The sequence below is a fragment of the Colletotrichum chrysophilum genome (assembly GCF_026319265.1).
Source record: "Colletotrichum chrysophilum strain AFK26 chromosome Unknown scaffold_28, whole genome shotgun sequence".
In the NCBI taxonomy this organism is placed as follows: Eukaryota; Fungi; Ascomycota; class Sordariomycetes; order Glomerellales; family Glomerellaceae; genus Colletotrichum; species Colletotrichum chrysophilum.
The window spans coordinates 39,650-56,991 of record NW_026517315.1 but is presented as its reverse complement, the minus strand read 5'-3'; the positions used below and the strand labels follow the sequence as shown (position 1 = coordinate 56,991).

Genomic DNA, 17,342 nt, shown 5'->3' with positions numbered 1-17,342 from the left:
ACATTGCGCTCGGTTGCATGGAAGCATATAAGGGCTCCAGCGTTCATTCTCACTGAAGGAAAGCCTTATTTTCCACCGCCACGCAGTGACGCAGCCGGTTGCTGGCCATAATCGGCCTTGACGTCAGGAGGATCGCGAATACAGAAATTCAAGGAGCAATTGATCCTTTTCAGAAAACAAGCTGATGAATTACAACCCATTGGGATGGAAGAGCGTGGCAGAAAGCGGGAACAAGTCTGACCCCTTGAAGAGTTGGACGGGGGTAGCCTGCGACTCTACGCACGGCCGAGCTCCCACCCTCTCATATGCACGGCGACTGCAGGTTACAGAAACTGGTTTCGAAAAACACAAAAAGCCATTTGGCATCCCATCTTCTGGACCAATTCTGGCCTGCTCATGAAACACCGAGGCTGCTTCGACACGGCGTCGCAGCGGTTACACCCATCAGAGGGTGTGGCCCCTAATCCCCTCCAGGGCCCCTTCAACGCAAATCAGAGCAGCCGAACCTTGAACTCAGAGTGGAAGATGAGAACGATGAGGGGAAACGAGGGGGTCGGGGAGCGCACGTTCTCCCAAAGCCCACAATTACACCTTCTTTTCCTCCAGTGTTCGGGGACATTGGATTTGACACCCAAAACCTCAGCATCTTCACCCAGAAACCTGCTGCCCACTTACCCAATGAGGCAATCCCAATGCCGTAGGGCCATACCGAAGGCCCGAGTGGTGGCGCCTCGGTCCTGTAAGTTTGACACGAGCCAGAAGTCAAATAGTTGCACGTCCAAGACAGGGCCTGAATTAAAACTGCATGGGTGCCTCCACGTCTTTCAGCAACGGGCGGCTGTTCACCATACCCTAGCACCACCCTCTCTCGGTTGCGCAACAAATCGGTCTCGTACGGCAAGCAATCTGTGATATGCTTGTAAGTGTGTAGTCGTCTCTCGGCCCGTCTACCGAAGAAGACCCTCGCCTTCGCTGGTCAGACTCAAGACCTGGGTTGTCTTGAAAGAAGGAAGGAAGGACAAGAACAAGTCGAAGTGAAGGAAAGCCGAACGGATACCAAAATGGCGGAAATTGTCAAGCGCGAGGAGCAAAATGCGAAGACCAACCCCGACGCGGTGAAGGCTGCGGCAGCCGCGAATGGCCCTCCCAACGCCAACGCTCTCCCCATCGATCCGAACCAACTTCTGTCTGTGTTGGGTCAAGCTGGCGGTATCATCATCAACAATGGCCAACCACAGCCGGGAACTCCAGGAACAGCTCCCCCGGCAAATGGACTGCCACCTAATAATAATGCGAACGTCCCGACAGTCACGATCTTCGTCACAGTGACCCCGTCAGCTGCGACCATCACACAGACGGTGATGATCATGATCCCGACAACAGTCACGGTCACTGCAACACCGGCGCCGGCGCCTCCTGTGATCAATCCTCAGCCAGCACCGCTGCCGCCGCCGCCGCCAGCTACCAGTGCGGCACCTCCTCCTCCTCCGCCTCCGGCCAACACCGCGCCGCCTCCACCTCCTCCGCCAGTCATGAACCCGCCGCCTCCTCCCCTGCCTCCCATGAGCTCCTCATTAGGTCTCGCGCCTCCCATTCCTCCCGGTGCTACTCCTCCTCCGACCGGCGCAAACCCATTACCACCTCCTGCTGCGGCTGTTCCTCCCGCATCTTCTGCTTCTTCCAGCTCCATGCCCAAGGGCGCTGGTGGAACTCCTACCGCTGTTGTGTTGTTGGGTGTGTTTGGTGGTGTTGGTAAGTTTTTGTCATGAGCTTCACTTGAAATTAAACTGACATGGCTCGCAGCCGGTGTATCACTGTTGGCGATGGGAGTGTTTATCTACGGCCTGATGAGGCGTAAGAAGCAGAAGGCTGAGGCGGAGGTGAGTTGAAGATCAGTGCGAGTACAATGGATATCATACTGACGTTCGCCACAGACTGCCAGTGTTAGTAGCCTGCAGATTGGCAGGCCGATGCCTAACTAAACTCTACGTAGGAATCGGAGGACGTGACAGAGATCCGGCAAATATAGATCACAGCTAAATGTCAGCAAGACGACACTAGGCCTCAGGGGCGACGACAGGAAGCATGCATGTAGAGTGGAAGACTCGAGGCAAGCTGTTGCATGGGGAGTGAACGGAGTTTTGGAGCAAGCAAAATTCTGACACCAAAAAACTTTTCTTTGTGTGTAGGATATCACAAGAGTGATGGGAGCAATACAATTATTGTCTATTGTCTAGTATCATGAACCCTCTAAAATCATAATGTTCCCTGCTCGCCTTACGACGACTCTGATGGTGTAAGCCCATCCCAAAGCTCCTTCAAGTACTGTGCAACCTTGTCAGCAACCAGCTCGCTGTTCTTCTCTGTAGTGCAGAACGCATGAGGGAGTCCTCTCTCATCAATCTCCACTCGTGCCCAGCCGTTCTCAATATGCTTCTCACGGGCTCGGATGAAGTGATCTCTGAAGTGGTCTGCAACCCAGTGGTCCTTCTTTCCAAAGTAGAAGAAGAATCTAGGCGTACTTCTCTTCCCGCTGCCACTGCCAAGGTCGTCCTCTTCGATTTCCCAAAGTTCCTTGTCCCACTTCTCCTCAGTGATGACCTTCATCTCATCCTTGCCCATATGCAGAGCCTGCCACACACTGTCGCGGCTTTTCAAGAACCCCGTCGTGACTTCTGCAGCTTTGGTACCCATCCCTAACACGTTGCTTACAAACCAACGCAATGCAGCCGCGGGCCACAGGTCCAAAAACCGTTGCGCGATGACATGTGCGGTGTTGTTGAGCATGGGTGTCGTGCGGATGAGGTCCAGCCTCTTTCCTGCAGGAGACTGGGCTATGTGCGTAACCGTCGGGAACAGCAAGATACCCGCGTGAAGCTTGAGGTGCGGTGCACGTGAGGGGTCCTTGAGTTGTCTGTGAAAAATCTCAAGCGCGATGTAGCTGCCCACCGAGTGCCCCGCTAAGATGATGAAGTCATACGGCTCGCCCTTCTTTCCCGGCGCATTCCGCGTCGAATCTGTTCGCCGCAGCGACGCCAGATGGTTGTAAACAGCCTCGATCTGGTGCTCCAGGTCGTACGGCGGATGCTCATTGCTGAAGGGCTCATGGCTGTCGTCGCGGAAGCCAAACAGATCGCGGCCATGGACGTGGATGTGGCCATCTGCCCATCCGATGCGGGCCTTGAGCGAGTCGAAGAAGTCGGTGTAGTAGTCGACAAGGCCTGGATTGCCCGGGATGAAGAAAAGGAGACCGTGGCCCGTCATCGTTCCTGTCTGGATGGATGCACGCTCTGATGAAGCCCGTCTCGCAACATGCAGCACGGCCCGCACAGATGAAGTCGGCTCAGTGCCGAAGACTGGTGTCGTCCGAAGTCGAAGTGAAGGGTGAAAGGAGGTTGATTGACGGGGGGATCCACCTCGGCAACGGATCGAAATTGCTGTTGTTTGCCCCTGTGTTTTGTGTTTTAGCGTCGTGACGGCGGCTGCACAGCGGCGATAACCGAGCGGATCGGCGTTTAAGCATGGCATCCGGTACGTATCTTTCATCAGTCTGGTCCCGTTGACGACCTTGATGATGAGCTACAAAGGCCTTCGTTTCTTTGGCTTTTGAAATTAGACTGTTTGGTGACATCGCTCATCGTTGATGCAGGTTCTTGTACAGCCGCGTCAGCTGAATACACGAGTAAGGAGAATAAGGCGTGGGCTGGAGACAACCTCTTGGCAGACTCACGGGCCGTGTTTGGTGGTGAGTTCCAGGCGCTTCTGGGAACTCCTGACTCGATAGACGGGCAGATGAACCACATGTATTAGTCGTGTGCCGTGATGTCAACCTAGGCGCACAATGCAAAATGATACTTACTGTCCTCGATGTAAGGTTGTGGTGTATTCACTGTGGTATCCCAACAACGTCTCGACCATCTGCCCTCCCATGTGTACGTGTACTTCACCTCATGTTTACAAGTCTTCTCTCGCCGGACACGCAACGCCCAGAAAACTTCTGAAAAGATATTCAGACCTTGAAACGGAAACCCGGATGCATCCACCCAAGTCTAAACTCATGTTCCTCCTTGGACAAGCCATTCTGCCGGCTCTCATCCAGCCTGTAGTCTCGTTCGCCCCGCTCACGCTTTTTGTTCTCCCAGTTCATGTACAACGGAAGTGTAACACCGATGATAAGGAGACCAAACAGGCATCCAAAATTGATTGAATGCCCCTTGATGTATCTGCGTGTGAAGTCAGCATCAAAAACGTCAATCAAAGTGCGGAACTTACTGAGGCGCCTCTGTCTTGATGTAAGTGAATGATGCCAGGAATGCAGCAGTGTTTCCAATTGACAACACAAACCCCAAAGCAATGGCTCGCACGTAGTGTGGCGATGCGTTGATGCTAAGCCAAGTGAGAGCTAGAGGCGGTGTTCCATTGACTGCCATCGCAACGAGGAACGAGCCAGCGTACTGGACCTTGGCGTTCATGTCCAGCGGCGGCGGGCCAACTTTTGCTCCAACAATGAGCATCATGTATCCCAAAACACCGATGACACTGCATACGTTCAGAGGAAGGGCTGTCTTCCCGGACCTTTGACTCCAGAAGCAAATGCCGACTGTGAAGATCAGGGCGAGCAAGTTGGGCGGAGCCGTCATCAACGATGCTTGCAGGCTTTTGTAGCCCATAGCAGCGATGATGGTCGGGAAGAACATGGCGAAACTGTAAATGGCTTCGATAGAGAAAAAGGCGCCGATAGCAATAGTGAGAGTGATAACGTTAAAGATGGCGCTCTTTACTGTTGCCCAGTTAAGAGGGTCCTTCGAAACGGTCGCTTCCATAGCTGAATCATTCTCATGCGATTCGCGATCATCCAACTGCTGGGGTTCCAGGAAGTGCCAGCGATCTTGGGCCTGCATGCGGTTGACAGCGAGCGCTCTCTCTACGGGAGACAAGAACTTTGCGTCGGCCGGTGTGTGTGGAAGGAAGAAGAACAAGGCAGTTCCAAGAATGACGGTTAGAGATCCTTCGACGAAGAAGATCCAAGGCCATCCATTGTAGTGTGCGACTCTGATCTGGCCAAGTCCGCCGGCTAAAAGACCTCCGAGGAATCCTGCTAGGGCAGTGCTGGAGTAAAATAGTCCGACGCGCAGGATAAGCTCGTCGGCCGTATAGAAGAAGCCAAGATATATCAAAACACCCCCAAGGAAAGAGCTCTCGGTCAGACCAAGAAATATGCGAGTGATGCATAATCCGGCAAAATTGCGTATGAAGCCTGAAGAGATTGTGACGAGCCCCCATGCGACGATCAGGGATGGTAGCCAGACAGCGCCACCAACACGACGCACAGCGAGGTTTCCAGGGATGTTGAATAGAATGTTGAGGATGAAGAACATCGCCAACGATGAGTTGAATTGGTTGCCTTTGAGTTTGAGATCCTCTTCGAGACCATTGATACGGGCGAGGGCAATATTTCCCTTGTCCAGGAAGAATAGAAGGTGAGCCAGAAACATTGCTGGCACCAGGCGTACATCGAACTTGCGTACAATGGTAGACCGCAGCTTTGCTTTGTCGCCGTCATCGATTGAGTAGATGCCTTGGATATGGGCGGTGCTGTGCTTCTCTCTCAACGAGGCGTCCGGAGTGGTATTACTGATTTCGGCATCGCTTGCCTTGCGCTCAATGTCGCGGGGGAATACCTTCCCCGTTTCATGACTGTCGCCGTGAAGATTCGACATGCTGATAGACGTCGAGTTGAGAAGCTCGATGGATATGTGAATCTACCTTGGTAAGGGTTGGCACTGTGAATAAGGCTTCTTGAATAGCTCAGGAAAACACCGGCAGCGGGGGAGAGGGATCAAATAAGGATATACCAGCGTGTAATACGAGAAGTAACGATGTGTGGACTGTAATGTTCCGACAAACGTAACACTGTGCCCCTCAAAGTTGACAAGATGGCAGCTCGGAGAGGGCCCCCTTTTTCATGGAAACCGGAGGACAGCGGTCGAGTGCAGTTGGCATTCAAAGTTGAGTAACATTTGCCTGCAGGATTCGCTGGCCCAAAGCCACGGGCATCTGGCGTTATTATTGCAGATGTGCCAAGTCCACATGGTATGTCTCACACCGATTGGACTTGGGAATGTCTTACCTGTGACTACCGAGATACCGGGGCCTTCCCGACCCAGTAAGGCTCGAGTAAATCAGATGGAGGAGACAAGCCCGTTACGGATCGTTTTCTCTCGGCATTTCGACAAACATACCGATATCGTCTTGGCCCAGGTCAAGAAGCCATCATTCCCAGACAATTGATCATCCCCTCTTTCTCCAACGTGGTACAGAATTTCAGCTGGTTTCACAGAAGGGCACCTGCATGGCTGGGCGAACTAGGGTTGACGCGCGAGTGAATTGTTGGACGGTTCTGAGTTTTCGAGACAATAGGGAAGCACAATCGGTAACTTGCATCCTTCTGTGCCACTCGCGTCCCCATGCCAAATGAGATGTGCCTTCTGAACACAACCTGGAATGGTCATGGAAAATTGCGGAGCGACATGAGAACGCCATCATTCGTGTCGTCGCACATGTGTGCATGGTTCAGGACGATCGGTTCGCACTGCAAGATATGATAAAGACCAGTACCGATCCAGACTACGGCACCCGCGATTCCAGCAAGCCCCGATGTACGGTAAGTCTCAGGCAATGAGTTTGTTGGCGCATACCAGACCAACGCTGCTGGCGGTGTGTGCTTTGACAATTTTCGTCTTGGCTGATCCTCTGCTCCCGAGTCCCGTCTGCTTATCGCGAGAAGCTGACCTGTCAGAAGTTGAAGGGGCACTGGCGAAGTTCTCATAAACAAAGGGGGCACGTTGTGGCTAAAGACATCAGGACCTCTCCTGTCTTCTCATCAGCTGAAAGTGACCACAAGATGTCTTTCCCACTGCATTCCAGATTCTTCTTGGTTCCGAGACAAATTCTGCTTTTTCTTGTTTATATGTCACCCAAAGTTGTACCACAGGTGCGTTCCTTCTCTGCTGTTTCGTAAATGGCTTGACTGAATGTTGCTATACATGATCCAATACCATAAAGAGCGGCCGTTTATGTGATATCCAAACTTTCACTGAAGAGCTCGACAGAAAACAATCGATCGTACATTCAAACCAAGGATGACACTGACAATTCTTGTCGACCGTGACTATGCATCAAGCGGCTTCTGCCCAACCCATGAGTAGTATGTGCCATAAGCGTGCACGTTGCGATCCCTCAGCGCGCTTCGTACAGACACGAGGAAGACTTGGATCTCCGTGTCCGTCATGCCTAACGTCTTGAGTGGCTTGCTCGCAGCTGCGCCAAGCAGATCCTCCATAATTGTGCGCATGTACTCGCCGACGAGGTTGAGGATGTTGTTTCTAGGCCAAGTGCCAATCGGCACTTTGTAGGCTGTCTTTCTCACGTTGACAAATCCGGCCTGTTCCATCAGTTCGCCGATTTGTGGAGCAACCCGAATGTCAACGTTTAGCTTGAGCATTGCCTCGTGAAGAAGGGCCCAAAATTTGATAAGGGCCCAGTCATCTGGCATGGTCCCGTCGTCACAGTTGACGTTGGAGTTGAAGTCTTGGGTTTCAACCCAAGCACCGGGCTTAAGGTTACTACAGCTCCGGAGTCAGCAGGGCGTACAGGGACTTCGGGGAAGAAGAGTCCTACGCGAAACAGCGTTCCAAGAGCTTGGGAAGATTGTGAACCCAAGTCGCAAGGTTGCGCATATGGATGAAATCAAAGTCCTTGTCAAACTGAGATGGGCGGCTCTCTATCAGTAACAGTCCTTCATAGGTACTGATAGTAACACACAGGTTACACCTACCAACCACTCGTCTTCGACGTCATCTACTATGAAGCGCACATTTGGCGGAATCCTTTGTAATGTTAGAATAGGACAATAAAGTTGGCTTAGATCTGCGTATGACTTACCAATCAGGTTGAATCGGGGACAAGTCGGCGCCAGTCACCTCGGCACCAGGGTACTGGTCTCCAACTGAATCAATCATCTCAGCTCCAGTCGACCTGGATGGGATCTCAATACTATCGTTGACATACCTTCCATTGCCCAAATACCTTTCAAGTATTGTTAGCATGCATCTCGCCGCGTTCGGACTTGCAGGATGACTGTACCAGTGCCCGTTCCAAGGTCGATAATCTTTTGGGGGTGATCGCCGATCGGGGCATGGAAAAGCTTCCCGTCACTCAACTCCAGTACCATGGCATGCTTCATGTCTTCACGGTTTTGTTCTGTCTCATCGTTGGGAATGGGGTATCTCCCATCGCGATAGGCATGATACCTTGATAGACCTGTCAGTCCCGATGCAGTGCCGCAGCCAAGTTGAGAATATCTCACCTCCGACCGTTGGCAAACGCATGCCTCTGGATACCTGATGCTAGCGAGGTCGACGTTGATGAGCGCGCATCCCAGTCCTCAGGTTCAGACGCCTCTTCGGGCGTGGCCGTGTCGCCCACCTCAATGAATTCGGGCGGCTCTCCCGCTGTTGTCGCCGAGTCGGCACCCGGTGTGGCCATGGCGATGTGGATCAGTGCCGGGGATCCTCTGTGATCTGCAATCTGCAATCGTGCGGCGTTTTCGTGGAAATGCGACAGCTACACGAGGTGCAGGCGGGGTAACAAGTGCCGCCCACGGGAGTCGGGTGTCAGCTTCGCTTTAAGACGGCACCTTGCGACAATCCGCATCATCCACAGCGAATAAAGGAGCCGCCGCTAATGATTCTTCAATGCTGGCTCCGGATACAACGCGATTACCTAACTACGCGTAAGTCTCCGCTGATGGTTCCCAGTTAGCGTTTGACTGGCGCATGTTTCAATGACCTCAAAGTCCGCTGGGGCACGACTGGGCCAGTTTGCCGGAGTAGGAGATTTTGTGGATATGTCCGGTTCGTGTCGGGCTCCCACAATCCGGGTCTTCCCACTGTCACGAAAGGGAGGCTCCCGCGCATTCCGGCGCATCGCCTGATTCGCACCTTGGATTGAAGTGTGGAATGGAACAACCTGAGATCGGTAGCTCAATTCACCCCATTCGATGTATTAAACGAATGGGAATTCCGAGGCCATTCCAATGTGTGTTATATGCGTAGAGACACTGCGGGCTTTCATGCTGACGAGTGACGGAGGTGCGAAGTAAATGGGATTATCTCAGCTCATTATCGCCTCTACAGGCTCAGCGCTATGAAGCTCATCTTTCCTAGGGCATCAAGTCAACACGTAGCCAATTTGAAAGCTACCGTTTGTAGGCCGGGAAGCAAGGTCCTTCGTGATGTTGTTTACAGGGAGCCATGCGCTATGAAGGGTTGAATTGAATGGTTGAAGAGACATTTGATGCGAGCATCCAATCTGCCATCGTGGATTTGACTCCCCAGAATTACCGGAAGGGCGTCCGGACGAAAATCCCATGACGGACCCGGTATCTGGACCGCAAATATGGGGCATCTCGGTCCTGACGGCGCCCGGGATCCAAGCGAGCGCCGAATATGTAAAACAATTGCTTACCCCGGCTGTGAATCACATCATACGATCAGGGATGTGACAATTCAGGCGGTCGCTTCGATCAATTGTACGTAATTTGTCATTCCGATGAATATGTCAATGACACATGTTTTCCTATCGGTGAATAAGCAGATGAGGAATTGCATGATCGGTGATTGAGCTCAGAAGCTCGATCATTGTGCAGACTTTGCCAAAGCTTATCTCTTGTAGATCACCAGCATATACCAAAAGATTGTTGAACCTCAGTCAGACAAGAAAGGTCGCGTTCGCTGTCTCGTTCAGTCGCGGAAAACTCGCGGAGAACTTCCTCAATTGACTCGGCCCGCATGATATGAACCACTTTACTGGGCCGAGTCAGGAGAATCAGCCAATCACACCCTACCAAAGCCGCCTTCAAAACGCTTTAGTCATCGAAAACTCCGAGCGACACTCCGCTAGCTCTTCCGGTTGAGTCTCCGATCGCCCGGGTAATCATCGGGGCACCGTCACCGGCTTCCCCGCCCCGCCGTTCTCACCCATCGGATGCGAAAGCGAGGGCGGGCCAAGTCAAATCCGCTGACCGTATTTTAATCCAAGATGACTTCTTCATCTTCTTGAATTTCAAGTGGCCTCGTCGGACACCCTGATTTTGAAAACGACAGCGCGCAGTCGCGTCTCCAATCGCCATGTCACAAACTGCTACAGAGACTCGCGTTGACACACGCCACACGGCGTTCGGCCCGGAGGCGTACGAGCTCGGCCGTCTTGGCTCGAACAACGGCCGCTCTGTTGGAGATATCTCGCCCAAGAAAGACGGCCCCGAAGAGCACCAGTCCATCGACTCGAAGGGCGGTGATGTCACCCCGCCACCGAATGCCCATGGAGAGATTGAACGATGGAACTCGCCGAAAGGCAACATGGGCCGGCTCGCTTTCTGCTTCGTCTCTTTCATCATTGCCGGAATGAACGACGCGGCAGTTGGTGTAAGTCATCTTACCTCTTCTTGACCCGCAACTCTGACTGACAGTTTACAGGCTTTGATCCCATATGTATGTCATGCTTTCATATTCAAGACGCGGGGTCCACAATGCTCACTGATGAACAGCTCGAAACCTATTATGACCTCAGTTACACCATCGTATCTCTCATCTTTTTGACCCCATTCGCCGGTTATTCCGTCGCGGCCTTCACCAATGCTCGCATTCACCAGAAGCTTGGCCAGCGGGGCGTCGCCATCATGGCGCCCATTTGCCACATTACTACCTACATCATCCTCGCCCTCCATCCTCCCTATCCTGTTCTCGTCATTGCCAACACAATCAGTGGTTTTGGTAATGGGTTGACGGATGCATGCTTCTGTGCTTGGATTGGCGCAATGGACAAGGCGAATACCATCCAGGGCTTCCTGCATTCGTTCTATTCCGTAGGGGCCCTGATCTCACCTCTTATCGCGACGTCCATGGTGGTCAAGGCTGAGCTACCGTGGTACAACTACTACTACTTCATGGTAAGGAACACGAATCCAGCCAATAAGAGCCTGTGCTAACCACTTCTCAGGTCGGTATGTCCGTAATTGAGCTGGTCGGTCTGACCATCACCTTTTGGCAAAAGACGGGCGCTGTCTACCGCGCTGAGCACGCGCACGAGGATCAGGAGGGCGGTGCTGGCACCAGAGCTGCACTCAAGTCCAAGGTCACTTGGCTCTGCTCCCTCTTCTTCTTTGCATACATGGGTGTTGAAGGTATGTCGCCGAAATACTTGGCGTCACTATGCGTTCATAGCTAATCCCATCCCCAGTTGGCCTTGGTGGCTGGATCGTCACTTTCATGCTGCGAGTCCGCAAAGCGTCTGCCTATGCTTCAGGTATCTCCGCCACTGGCTTTTGGGCCGGACAAGCCCTCGGTCGAGCGGGTCTGGGCTTCGTGACTGAGCGCTACGGCGAAAGATTGTGCATCACCATCTACTTGGCCTTCTGCATTGCCCTTCAGTTGTTATTCTGGCTCATTCCTCAGTTCGTCGTCTCGGCTATTGCTGTGGCCTTCTTGGGCTTCTTTCTGGGACCCATGTTTCCCGGTGCTGTGATGATGACCGCCAAGCTACTTCCTAAACATATCCATGTGAGTGCTATCGGATTTGCGATGGCGATTGGTGGCACCGGCGGCACTGTCTTCCCCTTCATCATTGGCGCGATTGCGACTAGCAAGGGTGTCGCTGTGCTGCAGCCCATTATTCTGGCTCTCATTGCTGTGGTCGCTATCGTATGGCTGTGTTTCCCTCGCATTAAGAAGAGAGATTAGGCGTTTACTCTGGGCATGGCTCTGTAGAGTGGCACAATAGACTAGAAGATCATTGGATGTCAATAACGGGGTAGGATCATCAGCCCAAATACATTTCCAAAACGTCTCTCGAAGTAATGCGACGTTAGAGAAGCACAGGAATTCATGCAAGAAGGCCAGGTTGTAGGGAGAAAATCTTGTTCAGTCTACGTAGTAGACGGCAGATTTATATACAATGCCTCCAAATATCCAGCTCTGGCAAAACATTTCGACCCCATATGTACACATTAGGGGTGTATATCAACTGGCCATTGCCGTCACTCATATATACTGAGTCAAGTATGTACAAAGAAAGATGCGTTCATCCCACCACGTTCAATCCACGTCTCACAGAGCCGCTTACAGCTTCTGACCAGCGGTGCCGGGGATGGTGCCGGCAACCTTGCTGGAGCCGAGCGCCGCAATCTTGTAGGGCAGCGAGGAGGAGGTGAGGGTGCCCTTGGGGGCAGAGTTCTCAGAGCCGCCGAGGTCGACATCCTCAGCGACAGCGTAACCGGTCTGCTTGGAGTCGGCGAAGAAGATGGCCTTGGCGGGGCACTTGTTGAAGGCGGAGCTCTGGACAAGGACCTGGGCACCCATGCGCGTGTTAACACCCGTGAGGATCAAGCTGTCGTAGTAGTTGTTGACGACGTGGACGGTACCGAAGCGGACGAGGGGAGCGCGGGAGTTGACGTTGAACCAGTGGTTGTTAGCGTAGGTGACGTGGAGCTTGCCGGTGTCCTCGCCGCTGTTGGAGTCAGAGTGACCGACCAGAGATCCCTTCCACTGTGTCTCTGTTAGTATATGATTGAGATAGAACTGTGTATGATGGTAAACATACGTGGTCGTGGAAGTAGACGTTGGAGACGGTGATCCAGTCCGCACCGTGGGAAACATCGAGGAGACCGTCGAGATCGTCCTTTCCTCCGGAGAGATCACCGGAAAGGTCGCAGTGGTCAACCCAGACATTGGTTGACTCGTCAATGCCGATGGCATCACCGTTCGTGGCCTTGACACCGCCGATCTTCATGTTGCGGACGATGACGTTCTTGACCTGGCGGATGTACAGACCGACGCCAGTCAGGGCTGCAAACAGCCAGTTAATCTCAACCAATCTACTTGATTTGATACAGTATGCCACTTACAGCTGCCCTTCTCTCCGATGATGGTCTTGTCAGCGGAGACACGGACCTTAGCGCTGCCGGAGATGGCACCGGAGACGATGATGGTCAGGGGGCCCTCCTTCTTGGCAGCAGCGACGAGCTCGTCGGCGGACTTGACGGTGACGGTGTCACCACCGGCACCACCAGTGGTACCTCCGTTCTCCGTGCAGTAGCCGATATTGCAAGCCTCGGCGGCCTGGCGGCGGGCAAGCTCGTTGCGAGCACTGAGGATGTTGGTAGGCGAAGCCGCAGCCAGGGCAGCCATGAGGGTAACGGCGGAGAACTTCATCTTGATGTTTGTACGGGGTTGTTTGGTTTAGGTTGAAATAAGATAGTGTGAACCGAGTGACTAGCACTGGAAATTGGTCAGAATAATGAGACGAACTGAAGGTAGAATGAAAGACTGAAGAAGGCGCGAATGAGGAGCAAGAGAAGCTGTGGGCACAAACTTGGGACGATAACTGAGGTCTTATATACAAAGATCGAAGATCCGGAATCTTGGCTTCTAGTTTAGATGGGGTATTTCGTGATTCCTGGAAGCGGCAAACGAGGTCAACCCACGTTGATTTCCAGAACCACATCAACCTATCGCATGCACTCCGCAGCTCCATCGACTCCCTTGATTATTTCCCCGTCAGCAAAGACTAGGGTAGCCTCAGAGGAACGCCAGGATGTTGGGAATCTCGTGACGAAAAGGCCGTGGACAGAGAGCTGGCTGTGACCGCCCGCCGTCAGATCTGATTGGCCTCACACAAGACCGTCACATTGAAATGAACGGCGCGAGTAAGGAGGTTCACTTTCTGGTCCCTTACGGCTGGCATGTTTGCCAGAACCAGTGGGCTGGGCATGGCTTGACTTCCTAAAGAGTGTAGGAGACAAATAGAACGGGAAGGGGTCCGGCAGTAGCCAGCCTGCTGTGTGGAGTCCAGAGCTCGTTTGCGATTCGGTATGTCATGAATGTACTGCGTAGCTGTGGTACTGGGACGTTGTCAACTGGGATGCTGGAAAGAACAGACGAAGTGAAGAAGGTTACAGGGGTTGGGAATAGGCTCATCGGATGACTAGCAATTACCCACTCATCGTCGAAACCACGAACCAGCCAGCCCCCAAAATGGGCAGTACCGCTGCCCAGCACGCGATGATGTGACGCTGCGCTAGAGTTGCCAAGCGTGCATGTTTCAAGCGTTTGAAAGTGCGGTAGCGCGCGCGGCATCTCAGAGATAGATGAATGCCAAGCACTCATCCAAATGAACACGCGTTGGCTGTTGGAGGAAGAACTTGAATGAGAGTGTCGCCGTGCAGCTACAGCGGGAGCCGTCGCCTATCTGAGCAGATGTGTTGCTGATCGGATGGGGGAAGACATGGGTGTTGCGTGCTGTGGTCCTGAGGAGGGGGCAGACCCCTGTTCCTTAACACAGTGAGACGCAATACAACTGCCAACCCTTCTCACCTAAATACAAGCCAATAGTCTTAAGAACGTGCAACGACATCTCTACGACCGTCTTCCCTGGCATCGAAAGCTTGAACACAGTCAATTCGATTTTTCAAAAACCAGATAGTGAGATTGCGACCGATGGAGTGAGAAACAAAGTGAGTGAGCGAGAAGTGTGGTCTTGGCGTGTAGCACTATGAAAAGGGGGATTGGCCGCCAAGACTGCGAATATTGGCATTCTGCATTGGCAAAGTCTCTTGCCAATCACCCGCAAGTTTTCTGCGCACCTGCCCCTCTCACATCTGTTTCTCATCTCTCACCTTTCACCAGCTCGACTCCTCTTCTGCGCCTCTCTGCTTCGCCCGCCTGATGCGGCCTTTGTGATCTCCCGTCGGCCCAACCAAAACAATTACGCCAAGAGCTTTATATCGATCCAGCCTTGGCAGCTTTTTCATGGCTACGAATACAACGCAGGAGATTAGTACCTGAAACTCCTAGCAGCTCGTATTCAAACCAGAGAAAAGACCGAAACTCCACAAGAGGCGGGAATCTCTTCTATCTGAGGGAAAAGGAGAGACAATAACCGAGCGTATGCCAGGCTTTGAAAGGAGACCGTTATAATAGTACAGTAATGATTTCAACACGGTACATGTAGGGTAGGCTTCCTCACTCGCACAAGATCGGCCGCCTCTCAGGATGGTACACAATTGAGACTGGTGAATGGCAGACTCTCACCAATTTCCATCTCCAAAGCTGCAAACTGCTGCCGCCCGATCCTGGCCTAATCTTACCACGCATCCCAAGTGTTGACTTGACACCAAGTTCCAGACTTGCTGTCATGAACACCGAGGCTTCCATGCGCCGATCGGCCTAACCGTTCTCCACGCCTTGTCCAAGTGAGGCTGGGATCGTCACCACTTGGATTTCGCACGAATGGGATGAATCGCCAGCTTACCGAATGACCACACGGAAATGGCACCGAGCAGGAAGATGGTTGCCAGACAATGATCGCCAGCATGTTCGCACGCCGTTCCATCAAACGAGATACCCGAGTTCGGTAGCAACCTCGAATATGCAACCTGCGCAGTAGTCCTCGTTTTCTGCTTCAGCTGATGTCAACGACTCAGCTACATACTACTGGTCGGTCGATATGAACCAATCGCTAGGAGATCGGGTTTTTGAAACACCAATTACCGCATTCTTGCGTTTCTTGGATGTTTGTATCGCCCTGCCATGCCCACGAATATCAGATGAGCGGATAAGTACAGGGAAGCGATGCTTGGCTAGATAGTGAGATGCGATTATTTGAGTCAGTTGATTGATCTAGACGAGTGGTCAATATCTCGGCTTCATATAGTTCACCAAGCAACAATTATTCCGCCAAAGACGAGCAAGGAGAACCTCACCATCTTCGGCTCATCTCTTACCGCTATCGAGTATTTTTCCGCTGATTTATCATCCTACTGCTGATGGCTGCAGGTAGAAGTCCTACTTAGAACCTTGGGTATGGAATTGTGTCATGGCCCCTTACTTCAAGCCGCAAAATGGCTTCTCCCCCCCTCGGGAGGTTGAATGTTTGGCTGTCTTTATCTACTAAAAACGCCCTGATCAAGTCGACTCCAGGCGTCGGAGTATGACATGATGCAAGGAATTCTCTCCAGTCAGCGTGTTGAGGGTGATTTCTCGGCTTCATGCTCACTACGGTGCTCGGGCGTCGCTGCGGCCATGAAGTACACGAAAACCGCGAGATAGAGCCGCAACTGCCGTTTGCAGGTGACACTGGTAGAGCAACAGTCGCAAAAGTGCCAACAGTGAATCAGTGGAGTCTGAAGCGCCTTTAGGCCATCTGGAACTGCGATGTTCGTGCTTAATGACATGCATTACCTATGTTGAGCAGCATGAAACTCTGCATAAGGTCAGCTCACAGTCATAAAAGCCGTCACCGAGGTGTGAAAGCCGACACACCGCTAGCTATAATGACGCAATTTTAGCGCCGTGGTAGGAAGCGGGGGTGCCTGGATATTTTCTCTGCACCCTTCCTGTTCGGGACTGCCGACCGACATCCGGCTCGAAGCCCGGAGGCCCGGGTGTCTAAGTGGGTCACCCGCTCCGGGCTTCCTTGCCGAACACATGGAGCCAGGCACTCTTGTCACCGGCTTGATGGTCCAACGTGGGACTCATCAAATGACGTGCTTTCATCATGCAGTTTCTCGCGATATAAACAGCAAGTCAAAGCACGGAATGAGATCATGTTTTCATCCACTTTGATCATCAGGCGGACCTCACATTCAAGATGGCGAAAGTTTTGGCCTCTCTTTTCGCCATCTCTTTGTGCCAGATCACAGCGCTTGCATCTGTGGCATCCCAATTCAACGGGTCGGTGTATCAAGATGCATCACGGTCTCCAAAAGAGAGAGCCGACGACCTCCTCAAGTTGATGACTTGGGAGGAGAAGGTTGGCCAGTTGGGCGGTATCCGTCGGCTTGCTGAAAGGGTCAACGGTGCACTGTCTTACAACGAGACCTCTTTTGAAGAGATTAGAAAGACACAAAATGGTCAAATTGGTAGGTTTAATAAGTGCAATACTTTGCTTGGGAGCTAAGACGATCGCAGGTTTCGGTGCCCCTACGAACTACGCCTATGAGCTGCTACCAATCGCCAACAAGGTACGGGCCGAGCAAATCAACAACACTCGTCTCGGCATTCCTTACATCACAATCGCCGATTCCGTCAATGGCTTGATGATATCAGGCGCCACCATCTTTCCAGGGGCCATATCCATGGGCGCAACATGGAATATCCCACTTTACGAGCAAGCTATCGCTGCGATTCGTGACGAGAACATGGCGGTGGGGACTCACTGGGTACTTTCGCCCGAGGTTGACTTGGCCAAGGATCCGAGAAATGGTCGGAATGGCGAGATGTAAG

The 17,342-nt window shown here is 52.5% G+C and overlaps 7 protein-coding genes across 7 annotated transcripts; 3 read left to right on the top strand and 4 right to left on the bottom strand.

Annotated features, from left to right (window-relative positions):
• Positions 1 to 1,061: 1,061 nt before the first annotated feature.
• COL26b_004551 (uncharacterized protein) lies at positions 1,062 to 2,029 on the top strand (the record flags this gene model as incomplete). The annotated part of the gene is made up of 3 exons (XM_053177426.1): positions 1,062 to 1,752; positions 1,804 to 1,880; positions 1,994 to 2,029. 3 exons carry the CDS (start codon positions 1,062 to 1,064, stop codon positions 2,027 to 2,029), a joined length of 804 nt encoding a protein of 267 aa, XP_053038540.1.
• A 248-nt stretch (positions 2,030 to 2,277) lies between these two features.
• COL26b_004550 (uncharacterized protein) lies at positions 2,278 to 3,264 on the bottom strand (the record flags this gene model as incomplete). The annotated part of the gene is made up of 1 exon (XM_053177425.1): positions 2,278 to 3,264. The coding sequence occupies one exon, from the start codon at positions 3,262 to 3,264 to the stop codon at positions 2,278 to 2,280; it is 987 nt and encodes a 328-aa protein (XP_053038539.1).
• Positions 3,265 to 4,009: 745 nt separating this feature from the next.
• On the bottom strand, positions 4,010 to 5,720 carry COL26b_004549 (uncharacterized protein; the record flags this gene model as incomplete). The annotated part of the gene is made up of 2 exons (XM_053177424.1): positions 4,010 to 4,223; positions 4,273 to 5,720. The coding sequence occupies 2 exons, from the start codon at positions 5,718 to 5,720 to the stop codon at positions 4,010 to 4,012; spliced, it is 1,662 nt and encodes a 553-aa protein (XP_053038538.1).
• A 1,451-nt stretch (positions 5,721 to 7,171) lies between these two features.
• COL26b_004548 (uncharacterized protein) lies at positions 7,172 to 8,547 on the bottom strand (the record flags this gene model as incomplete). Its single annotated transcript, XM_053177423.1, has 3 exons — positions 7,172 to 7,625; positions 7,945 to 8,037; positions 8,369 to 8,547. The coding sequence occupies 3 exons, from the start codon at positions 8,545 to 8,547 to the stop codon at positions 7,172 to 7,174; spliced, it is 726 nt and encodes a 241-aa protein (XP_053038537.1).
• Positions 8,548 to 10,190: 1,643 nt separating this feature from the next.
• On the top strand, positions 10,191 to 11,801 carry COL26b_004547 (uncharacterized protein; the record flags this gene model as incomplete). Its single annotated transcript, XM_053177422.1, has 4 exons — positions 10,191 to 10,487; positions 10,610 to 11,011; positions 11,062 to 11,245; positions 11,302 to 11,801. The coding sequence occupies 4 exons, from the start codon at positions 10,191 to 10,193 to the stop codon at positions 11,799 to 11,801; spliced, it is 1,383 nt and encodes a 460-aa protein (XP_053038536.1).
• Positions 11,802 to 12,179: 378 nt separating this feature from the next.
• Positions 12,180 to 13,271, bottom strand: COL26b_004546 (uncharacterized protein; the record flags this gene model as incomplete). Its single annotated transcript, XM_053177421.1, has 3 exons — positions 12,180 to 12,605; positions 12,661 to 12,905; positions 12,965 to 13,271. 3 exons carry the CDS (start codon positions 13,269 to 13,271, stop codon positions 12,180 to 12,182), a joined length of 978 nt encoding a protein of 325 aa, XP_053038535.1.
• Positions 13,272 to 16,707: 3,436 nt separating this feature from the next.
• COL26b_004545 (uncharacterized protein) lies at positions 16,708 to 17,341 on the top strand (the record flags this gene model as incomplete). The annotated part of the gene is made up of 2 exons (XM_053177420.1): positions 16,708 to 16,978; positions 17,028 to 17,341. The coding sequence occupies 2 exons, from the start codon at positions 16,708 to 16,710 to the stop codon at positions 17,339 to 17,341; spliced, it is 585 nt and encodes a 194-aa protein (XP_053038534.1).
• Between the last annotated feature and the right edge of the window lies 1 nt (position 17,342).